This window comes from Pteropus medius, unplaced genomic scaffold (genome assembly GCF_902729225.1).
Source record: "Pteropus medius unplaced genomic scaffold, Ma_sr-lr_union100, whole genome shotgun sequence".
NCBI classification, from domain to species: Eukaryota; Metazoa; Chordata; class Mammalia; order Chiroptera; family Pteropodidae; genus Pteropus; species Pteropus medius.
This window is the reverse complement of record NW_024349519.1, coordinates 28,905,689-28,917,065: the sequence shown is the minus strand read 5'-3', so window position 1 is coordinate 28,917,065 and position 11,377 is coordinate 28,905,689. Positions and strand designations below refer to the sequence as shown.

Sequence of the window (11,377 nt, the reverse complement as noted above, 5' to 3'; positions counted from 1 at the left end):
GAGAGAGTGTAGGTGATGGTGGGGGGCACAAAGCGAAGTTACGATCCCCCCGGATGTGTCTGATTTGGGGTGCCGTTGAGACCCTGGGATGGGCAGCTTCAGCTAAGAGCAAGCAGAATGGCTGAAGGGAACGGAGAGGTATGTTCCATGCTTCATCGAGTCTACGTGACTGCATTCTGTTGGCTAAGAGAATTTTCTAGTTTAATGCAAGAGAGAGAGATGGCTCTGTTTTTTTTTTTTGGAGATATATATATATATATGAAATATATATATTGAAGAACCCCAAGCCACACTCATTCCATGGATGCTAGCAGGTTTTAGTGGAAATCAAACCTTGCAAGCAACCCTATGAGGACATTTCTTGCCTAAGCCGAGAGGGGGAGATATTACACGCAATAAACTGTACATATCCTTATAATGAATCCGACCACTGAAAGGAGAAGAGAGGGGATTAGTGGAGGCATGGGGGGGTCAAGCTGCCCTCACTCTGGCTCCCTGAGCACACAGTGAGGTTGTGACGCCAGGGGCTGGGGAACCCCTGGCTTGAAAGGGTTGGGAAGACTTGGGACGAGTGAGGGTCCCTGAGATGTTCCCACTTGCAGACCCTGGGGGGCAGAGAGTTTCGGCTGGGGTGTGCCAAGAGCTCTGGGCTGAGGGCACCTCCCCCAGGGCTCTCTCTGCACCTCCCTCCTCCACAATCTACATGGGCTACACGAGTGGGGGAGCTCGTGGAATAGAGGACAGGGGGACAGCATCCAACTGCTGTGACCTAAAATTAAAAGAGGAAGAGTTAGGAACCAGCCGAAAGTCAAGTCCCAGACCCACGGTTCACCCCAGCTTCTCGGTCTCATGGAGGACTTGTCTGGGGTTGCAGGAATGGCTAGGAACGACTCCTCCCTGCCTTCCTCGTGAGTCGTCTCCTCCAGTGCTCAGGTGCTCATTAATGCTTTCTCAGGCCCCAAGCCTAGCCCGAACTAGAATCTTCAGTCAGTGGCTAATGGGCTCTGAGCACCTCTGAGTGTCCTGCAAGTGCCTGGTGTTGAGCAGGGGCTCAGTACCCATGCACGGGGTGGAGCCAACCCTCTGAAATCACCAGCAGGGGCACTCTAGTGCCCACGGAGTTGGGAGAGCTCACTCCTTTTTGTGAGCACGAACATGCGAAGGTCACTAAGCCTCTGTGTCTTCTTCCCTGGACTTGGGTGATCACCTGCTCCAGGGTCCTGGGATCTCAGCAGAAGCTGAGTTCCGTCACCCTGATCTTGCAGCCAATCCCATCTGCCGAGGGAGCTCTCCCCACACTCCCAGGAGAATTGAGGCTTCCTCTCTGGGGCCTAGCAAACTTGTCCTCGTCATCTGGAGGCCTCACCATGAGGGGCAGGAGAGACTCATGGGTGATGAACTCCTCATAGTTGACTCCCTCATCTCCAGAATGCCTGAGGCTTGGGCAGGGGTGGTACCCAAAGCATTTAACCTGGGGTGTGGGAAGGTGCTGCTTCTCATCACCTTCCTTCAGACCGACCCCCCCCGAGGTCCCTGTTCACTCCCCAGGGACCCAACACCCCAAAGTCTGGAGCCTGACCTAACCAGGGTTCCAGTTTTAGAGAAAGGTGGGCAGTGTGGCTGTAGGATCTGGGGTGACTCCTTACCATGCTGCGGGGTCGTACTCAGCCCAGACACGCACGTACTCATCCAGGTGGTGGGGCCCCAGGATGGAGGAATCTCGAGTGAGGTACTCAAAGTTGTCCATGATAACAGCGACAAAGAGGTTCAGCATCTGTGGGGACCAGGAGGGTCAAGGGGGGATGGGGTGAGTGAGATCCATCCAAACACATATACACAGAGGCCCAGAGGGAGAGGGGGCGGGAGATGAGGAAAAAGAGACAGAAAGAGAAAGAAATGGGGAGACAGGGAGGAAAGACACATGCTCAGACAAGGAGCCCGGGCAGAGAGATGGAGAAATGGAGATGGGGAAGAGAGACAGACAGAGACAGAGAAAGATGGTGACAAAGAGCTGGAGAGAGAGGGAGAGGCCACGTGAAATAGAGGCCAACACCAAGGGGACCACCATGACTCCAAATCCTTCCAAGGCCCCTATCAAGACCAAAGTGAGGGCTCCATGTGGGCAAGAACCTTGTGGCGTTCTCAGCCCCGGCACAAAATAAGCACTCAGCAAATATTTCTTGCATGGATGGATGAATGGATGGATGGATGCATTTTTCTGCCCTCATCTGCAACTGGCAGCTCCTTTTCATGGGTTCTAGTCCTTGGCACATGGAGAACTTGCATAGGTCTTGCCTCCAGGCTTTTACAAATGTTGTTCCTTTAGTGAACACCATGACTTTTCTCTCTTTGGGTAACAGCACCCGGGAAACCCCCTCCTTATGCTTAGATGCCATGGTTGAGTGTGGCTGACTCCTATCTCATTGCTCCATAAGAGGTGGCCATATAACCAAGGCTTGTGATTGGTTAGGGAGGGGCACATGACCCAACGTGGCCAATGAGAGCCTTCCCTGGGATTTTTCTCTGGCACTCTGTGAGCCATCCTGCCTCTATAAGGAGAAAGTATGAGAATAAGGTCAGTGTGGAGAACAGCAAAGAGGACAGGGTCAGCTTGCCTGGATCCGGCCTCATCTGGACTTTTCGGTTACACAAGTTAGTGAACTGTATATTTTGCTTAAGTTAGTTTCTGTTAAGTTTCTATTACTGGAAACCAATTTGATGATTCTGTGGTCGAATTCCTGCTCACCATCCCTGTAGACCACTCTGAAATCTTCCTTCTCTCTGTCTGAATCTCCCCATCAAAGCACATACGGGATTATGCTGCTATTGTATGCTGACTTGTTTGCCCTTCAACCTTGCAAACTGAGAGAACCATGCTTTCTCCTTATATCCCCAGTGCCTAGCATATGGGCTGGCACATAGTAGGTATTAAATAAAGGTTTAGGCATAAACCTAATAGGTGATTAATAAGTGACCTGTAACTCTAGATGTCCTTAGCTGTAGTGACTGTTTTTAATTCATCATTTCATGACATTGATTGGGTGGGTACCTGCTGTATGCTAGTTACTGTCTTAGCTGATGGTCAAGTGTTGTGATGTTTTCTAGGGTGACTGACTGCCCTTCCCAGATAGGCTGCATTATAAGATCTTGTCCCTATATGCACCCATAGCTGCTTGGGCAAGAGTGGCCATTTGAATAGGGGCTGGGATGGTCCATCTCTTCTGGGAATCTGGAACTGGGCAATGGACCCTCTGGGTCAGTGGCTGTGAGACAGAGGCTGTAGGTCTTCCAGTGTGAGGTCACTGGTGTGAAGAGGGTGGGTGTGTTGGGCCTTTGCTGGTGTTGGGGCCAGGATCTACAAACCACATCTCCCATACTACCTCTAGTACCGCAGCAGCTGGCTTCTCACATCCAGTGGGAGCCACATTGAGGAGGCAAAGAGGAGAGGAGCGAGAGTTGAGGAGACGCATCCTGCTTCCAGCAAGGGTCTACCTTGTGGGTTTAACTGTGTTCCCCAAAAGACATGTTCAAATCCTAAACTCTGATACCTGCGAATGTGACCTTATTTGAAAAAAGGGCCTCTGTGTATATCATCAAGTTAAGATGAGGTCAGACTGGATTAGAGTGGGCCTTAAATCCAGTATGACTACTGTCCTCATAAGAGGGAAATCTGGACACTGACACACAGGGAGAAGGTCACGTGATGACAGATAGCAGAGATTGGAGAGATGCTGCCACAAGCCAAGGAATGCCTGGGGCCACCAGAATCTGGAAGGGGCCAGGAAGGATCCCCCTAGAGGCTTTGGAGGGAGCCTGGCTCTGTCAACACCTTGACTGGACTTCTAGCTTCCAGAACTGTGGGAGGATAAATTTCTGTTGCGTTAAGCCACCAAGTTTGTGGTACTTGGTCACAGCAGCTGCAAGAAACTAGTACTGTTTGCAGTTGCTCAGGGGGAGCAGATAGCTGGGGTGCCAGCATTCCCTTGCGGGTGTCGTTCAGTAATACCCTCTTTTCCTTTTAATACCCTAGCCCTGTCATTCCTGCAGTTAGTAATCCCTGGTAATCTCAGTGCTGTTTGTTTGCTTTTTCAACCCTGTGGAGGCAATCCCTGTATTCAATCCCATCTGCTTGAAATACCTAGATAGCGTCTAATCTTGACCGCTCCAGGGAGAGCAGAGAACAAACAAGGTTTGTAGAGATGAGGCCCCAGAGAGAGTGAGAGAGAAAGTGAAAGCAGGACGGAGCAGGCAGCTTGTGTGATTCCCTATCATCTCTCTCTCTCTCGATCATTCTATCATCTATCTGTATCTATCCATCTATCATCTATCTATCATTTATCTGTATCTATCTATGTATCTATGTATGTATCTATGTATCTATCTATCTATCATCTATCAATCATCTAATCTATTATCTATCATCTTTTTTTCTTTCTATCTATCCATCCATCTTTTTTCCTTTCCTGCTTTTTATCTTTTACAGTGTTTCTTATTCTTGGGTCTTATAAAATTCCTTCTTCTGGCAAATTCATCTTTTACTAGTGAAAATCCATTCAATCTCTTGCAAAGCCCCAATCCCCCAGATAATGTTTATGTGGTTGATTTTTTCTTGCCTCTTGATTGTACAGAGGAAGGCACTCAGCTCTCAGAGAGAAGGTGGGAGTCTCCCATAGTTCAGCTAAATGGGTCCTGGGACCAGCTCTCAGCAATACTAGGTTTTCTCTCAGGATACCCAGTGGGTCTCAAATGGGGAAATTCTGCCCCTTTCCCCTAGGGGACATTTGACAATGTCTGGAGACATTTTTGGTTGTCACAACTGGGAGGGCAGTGGGGCATGTGCTACTGGTATCTAGTGGGCTGAGCCCAGGGATGCTCTTAAACATCTTGTCATGTACAGAACAAGAGTGCCAGGGTGAGAAACCCTGGGTAATCTGATCCCAGGCTGGCTCAGAGAAGCTTGGAGGCAGCAAGTCTGCAACACAGCCACATTCTAGAGAAACCCACGCTCCTGAGAGGGAGCCAGTTCTAGGGAGCTCACCCCCACATGTCCACAGACTCACCAAAAACGAGCAGAGGAAGATGAAGGAAACGAAGTAAAAATAAGCAAACTCATTGCCACACTCAGGAGTCAGGATGCCGGAGTTCTTATCACATGGCTTCCCACTGAGGCAGGAAAGCATGATGTTGTGCCAAGCCTCCCCGGTGGCACTCCTGAGGACAGAGAGGGGTCGTCAGGGACCTGGGCACACAGCCCTGGACACCAATGCCTCCCAGGGAAGCAGAGCATCTAGATTAAGCACTTGGACTCTGGCGCTGGACCATGGGTTCGAGTCCAAGGTAAGTCACCTCTCTTCTCTGGGAGCTCAGAGAGGGGATTCTCACCCTTGGCTGTGCATTGAAGCCCAAGGGAGAGCTTTTAAAAATTCTGATGCCAATGCATCACTCCCACAAACTTGGATTCAACCGGTCTGGGGTGGGGCCTGAGGACACAGGCGTGTTTAAAAGACTTCCCTCCTTCCAGGCGATAGTCATCTGTTACTACTTTCTCTGTAGGTAACACTGGGCTCCTCCCCGTCTTCCAACACACCAGCCACGCTTCTGACTCAGGGCCTCTGCACTTGCCATAACCACTGCTTGGACTGCCCTACCTCAGATAACCACAGAGCTCCCTCCCTTGCCTATTTCTCTCCCTCCAGGGATCAGTCCTCCATTCCTTTTTCTTTGTTAAATGAGTAAAAATATTTTATTATGCCCAAAATACATAAAGCTGATTGTGTTAAGCATTTTCAAGAGTATAATTCAATGGCATTAACCACATTCACAATGATGTGCAACCATCACCACGATCCACCTCTAGAGTCATTTATCATCTCAAATTGAAAATTTGTGCCCATTAAACAATAACTCCTCATTCTCCTCTCCCCCAGCTCCTGGGAATCTCTATTCCACTTTTTTTTCCCCCTCCATGAGTTTGCCCACTTCGGGTACCTCATATAAGTACAATGATACATTATTTGTTCTTCTGTACCTTACTTTCTCTCTTAATCTTGAATTTTATCTCCTTCTAGTATCCACTATAATTTGATTTCTGATTATCTCCCCCGCAGGGATATAAGCTTCCATAGGGTAGAGAATGTTGTCTCTGCTTTGTTTCCAGTACCTACAGCAGTGCTTGGCACACAGTAGGTGCTCAATAAACCTCCCACAAATGAATGAAAGAACTCTAATGGGCAGCTAGCATTAAGCATCAAGCCTGAGTCTCTAAGTCTGTTAGATGTGGCTGCTGAGAATCATCACCTCACGGGATGGTCAGGAAGACTCAGTAAAACAATGCCCGAAAACGCCTTCTAGGGCTGAGTCCCTTGTCCTTCAGCAACTGCCCTGCCAGGGTCTCTTGGTCTCCCATGCCCATTCCAAGCCTCCCTGGAACAGAAGGTAGAGGGCACGCAACCTCCACCGGAAGAGAAGAAAAAGGACACACCCCCGCCGGAAGAACCGGCTGAGGGCATGCCCCCACCCCCACCTCCGGAAGACAAGGATATGCCCCTACCGGAAGAGAAGGCTGAAGACATGCCCCCTCAAGAGAAGGATAAGGACTACCCCCTCACCGGAAGAGAAGCATGAGGGCCTGGAAAAAGGTCCGGAAGTTATTGTGCTCAGTGATCTGGAATTCATCCTCATCACTGTCCTCGTCCTCCACGTCGATGCCGATGTTGCCAAACACCTGGGGGAATTGGAGGGTGATGACCAGGGGCAGCTGTGCCCCTAAGTCGCTCCAGGGAAACTCTGTTGAACCCCCATGGCTGCCTCTCTGAACGGTGCTCCCTTGAACCACCTCTGGCTAAGGGTGGCGGCCCTCTTTAGGAGGCTCTGGGAACATCAGGGGGGCCGGTGCTCACCTGCATCCCGATGATGGCGTAGATGAAGAAAAGCATGGCAATCAGCAGACAGACATATGGCAGAGCCTGGTGGGAAGGAAGTTAGACAAGAGCCTTGCAGATAACATTCTCAGCAAGCAGCACCACAGAGGCGTTTCCAGCCTGCATTCTAGATTCAGCTAGAGTCGGGGATGGGGGCTTCTGCTTTTCTTCTCAGCCCTGGGCTGGCGGAGGGGCAGTGGCTCACCTTGAACGACTGCACAAAGGTCCAGAGAAGAATTCGGATGGTGTAACCTTGACGGAGGAGTTTGATGAGCCGAGCAGCTCGGAAGAGGCGGAGGAAGCTCAGGTTGATGAAGTTATTCTGGGGAAACGGAGAAAGAGGGGTGACCATCCACCCACCCCCAGGGGCTCAGAGCCATCACCACTCACAGAGGCCCCTACATGAAGCCAACCAACAGGAAAAAGCAAGCCAGACCCCAAATAAGGAGGGAGAGGAGAGAAAGCACTATTAATGCAATGGTGCTGAGGAAAAAACTTGAAAAAGGAACAACGTAGGGCGGGGTCGGGAGAGGGTGGGAAGGAGGAAGAAGCATCCACTCAAAAAGCATAAACCCTCCCTGCCAGCCCCACCCGCAACGGGGAAAAGGAAAGAAAAAGGAAGGAAGAGAAAGGAACAGGGGTGGGGTGGGCGGGAAGAAATAACAAAAGAACAAGGAAAAGAAAATATATCCGAATCATCCAATCAGGAAAAAAATCGAGATGGTTTTTGTTTCTCCCAACAACCAAATGCACTGAGACGATAGGACACAAGCGGGTCAAGTTGCCGAATCCATCACACGTGTACGATGCACAAACACCAGGGCGGGGTGGGGAGAGCCAGCACGCTCAGGCCTGGTGGGCATGTGCGGGTTCCAAGGGCATGTTACGCTCCAGGCCAGAAATGCATCTGTTGTGGGACTCACTGGGCACCTTGCCCTGCCCTGCCGAGTGGCCCACCCGCTCCTGCCCGCCCTGACCTCACCCCACGGCCAAGAGGACTTGAGCCAATTGGAGAAGTGGAAGAGCATCTTTTCTTACCCCCTTGGCGAGCGGGCATGGGGAGGACAGGAGGGAGCTGGGGCTGTTCGGCTGCAGGGCGAGTCCTCGCTGCCCGCTGAGTCGGAGAAGATGCATTTGGGGCCCTTTTCCCCCCTCAGGGATGGCTTCTCAGCTTCTGGGGCTGGGTGGAGTAGCACGGGACCAGGCCTGCGGGAAGCAGGAAGTACGCAGCGCCCGTGGGTGGGTGAGCTCACCATTAGCCCAGGCCCACCGAGGGGCCGGTGCTGGGGGCGGGGAGGTGGGGCCATCCCTGCCCCCAGGACCTCCCTGGGTGGCCCCTGTCTCTGCTCAAAGACCCCGTCTAGTCACTGCCTCTACCTCCTCCCTCCCAAGCCAGAACCCTGGGGCCAGACAGCTGGGGGGTGAGGGAGGCAGCCAGCCAGAGATGATGGTCATTATGTGACTGTCCCAAGACTTGCCTGCTGGGGCCTCGGGATGCTGGCGGGAGACAAGGTACTAGAAGTCACAAATGGACCAAATCTGGTCAACAAAGTTATTTTGTTGGGCCCGAGCAATTTTTTAAAAATTAAAAAGTTGCCAGTATTTAAAAATCAGATTTTGCCCCCAAATTTGGCTTTCTGGCAAATTGGATCTGCTTCTGTCCTGACAACAGTTAGTTGGGGCTCAGATGCAGCTGCCCTCCCCGCCCTTGAAGTGGGCCATGTGTCCTCCAGTTTGCCAAGATCTCCATGTTCTAGAAATGACACCTGCTTTCCCAGCTCACAGCCTCTGCTTGGACCCCAGAGGCACTTGAGTTTGAGACCCTGGGCTCAGGTAGATATGGAAACCTCCCCTGCTCACATGCCCAGCAGGCTGGAGGCAGAGAGGCCTTAACAGGATTCTGCGCTACGGGACTTGGAGGAGCCCTACACACAGGCATGGAGGCCAGACTTAAACTGGCCCCGCTCTCACCCCCAAATGGCACAGCGGTGACCGTATAGGTGGCCCTGTTACCACTCCTATTGGTCTCAAAAGTGTGAACGCTGAAATAAATGGGCATCTCACTTGGCGGTTCCCGAGGGCGTCCCAGCTACCAGATCTGTATCTTCTGCTAACTCTGGCCTAGGAGCTGAGAGGCAGCGATGGGGGTTCAATGAATTTCTGGGGCTGGTAAGATGCCTGTGAGTTTGCTGGAAAGTCTAAGACATTCTCTGGGACACATCATTTGGCCTTGACATCTTTAAGATGGGGGAGGGAGCTGGGAGAGCCTACCCTGACCCCGCTGGGCCCGATTACTGTGACAATGTCCCAAGCGCTTTGAGTAAGCCCCCAAACCCAGCTGAACTAAGAGAAAGTCACACTATGCCCCACTGACCTGACTCTCAGCCCTGCCTAGACAACCAGCTCCACCTGGGGATGGGGCTGATGGCCCCAGTTTCCCCAGCCCCTTCCCACCCATCCCCAGAGTACAAGCCATCCCTTCCTGGGGTGGGACATAACATGTGGACGTGGCTCAGCATGCAGAGGCAGGCGGGCCCTGGAAGCAGCCTCAGGGGATCGGGGCAGAGTGAGGGGAGCCTGCCACCATGCAGGAGAAGCAAGGGGGTCTTGTAGGGAGGCCGTGCAGAGAGCATGCTGCCCTTCTTGGAGCTGAGGGAGAAGGGAGACACACAGAGAGGTAGGGGGTGGAGATGAGAGGGGTACAGGTGACAGGGCAGGGGAAGGTGCTAGTCTGTCCTCATCCACCTCCCCCGCTTCCTGTGGTCTGCATCAGGTCGTTCAAGAGCTCACAGAACTTCCAGCGACTTCCCTCTTCCTATAGCTTCCATGTTTACGTCCACAGCCCCCCAGAAGCAGCTGTCGTCTCCTCCAACCCTGCCCTGCGCATCTCGGTATTACGACGTGGGAACCACCCACCCGGACTCCAGAGAAATCCTACTGCTTGCAGGAAATTCTGCCACCTCCATCCCAGACCTGGCCCTGAGCTCCACACCCCATAACCACCTGCCTACTTGACTTCTTCCTTAAAGACACTTCAAGCCCGCTGTGCCCACACTCACGCTCTTCCCCCAGTCTGGCCCTCTTCTGGAATTCCCTAACCTCCATCTCCCTGTTCAAGGCAGACTCAAGTTACTCAAGGTAGCTCTCTCCCTCCTGGCCCAGACTGGACCCGCCCCCGGGGCCTGCAGAGGCCCGGGGTCTGATGGCCTCCTCTGCTGTCTGCCATCCCTCGCTGGGATTCCCTGTGCCCACCTCCAGCCCACATTCCCGGTGCCAAACCACTCCGGGCTCTGCAGCCATAGTGGTCTTGTCTAACCTCACTTCTGATCATGCCCTCTCTGCTCCAAATCCTCCCAGGCTCCTCCAACAAGGCCCCCAGGGTTCTGCCCACTCCTGCCCTCTTTACTGCCTCTGGATCAGCCTTCCTCTGCCATCTTTGCTCTAGCCATGTCCCTCCCTTCCCTTGCAGACTCCAACCTCTGCATGTTGTCCTGCCACTGGGCCTTTGCACATGGTGTCCTGGGCCCCGAATGCCCTTTTCCTACTCTCTACCTTGTTAACCCTGCTCATCCTTCAGCTTGCAGCACAGTTACAATTTCAGGTGGGTCTGAGGGGTGATTTGACCAATGCCTGCCTGTCTCGCCTGACTGCAGGTGAGGTAGTGTCTGCTTCTGCCCACCCCTCCACCCGTGGCATCAAAGTGGGGCTCATTAAACATTTGGTACTGCTAGCAGGCAAGGGATCCTGGTGCAAAATGACATTGGGGGACTTTCAAAGGGGCTCAGGGGTGGGTGAGAGGCAGGTGGGGTTTAACAAAGTGAGGGGTGTGCACATGTGCAAGGAGCTGAATAAGGAGAGAGATGGAGACAGTGTGTGCTGGGGTGGGGGCCGGGTGTGCAGGGTGGACAGATGTAAGACAAGGATAGTGTATGCGTGCGTGCGTGCGTGCGTGTGCAGTGGGGAGAGAGGAGGTCAGAAACAGAGCAAAGAAGAAGGGGGCGCGTGTGCGCAGTGACTGTGTGTGAGTGGCACACGTGCGTGTGCAGACCAGGGCTTCAGGAGAAGGCCTCAACTGGCCGGTCTGCGTGGAAGCAGCCTGACCCAGCCCCGACTGTTCTGAATCCCCCTCGCCTGAGAGTCTTTGCTTGCACGCTGGCCGTCCCTCAGACCTCTTCCATCAGATTTGGAGATTTTTGTCTCTGGCGGTCAAGCCCAAAGAGCTCAAGGGTTTGGAACGAGGCGAGGGATGGAAAGGACCCTTCTTGGGGCCCAGGCTCCATGGAACTCAGTAGGGGACAGGTGTGATTTGAGGGTAGTTGAGGGCTCTAGTGTCAGATGTGTGTAAGCGATGGTGCAGGAGATCCGGCCAGCCGACCCATCCTGGCAAACCCATCCTCTTCTCTGCAAAAGACGCAAACCAAGCCAAACGGAAAACCCCAATTCAGAACCCAATGAAA

The 11,377-nt window shown here is 52.6% G+C and overlaps 1 protein-coding gene across 1 annotated transcript in view; it reads right to left on the bottom strand.

Annotated features, from left to right (window-relative positions):
• Window positions 1–11,377, bottom strand: part of CACNA1A (calcium voltage-gated channel subunit alpha1 A) — a 205,288-nt gene that overhangs the window by 16,217 nt on the left and 177,694 nt on the right. The window contains 6 exon segments of the mRNA XM_039882761.1: window positions 334–430; window positions 1,647–1,774; window positions 5,061–5,211; window positions 6,609–6,724; window positions 6,900–6,965; window positions 7,126–7,242. Of these exon segments, the coding sequence (XP_039738695.1) occupies window positions 334–430; window positions 1,647–1,774; window positions 5,061–5,211; window positions 6,609–6,724; window positions 6,900–6,965; window positions 7,126–7,242 (675 nt within the window).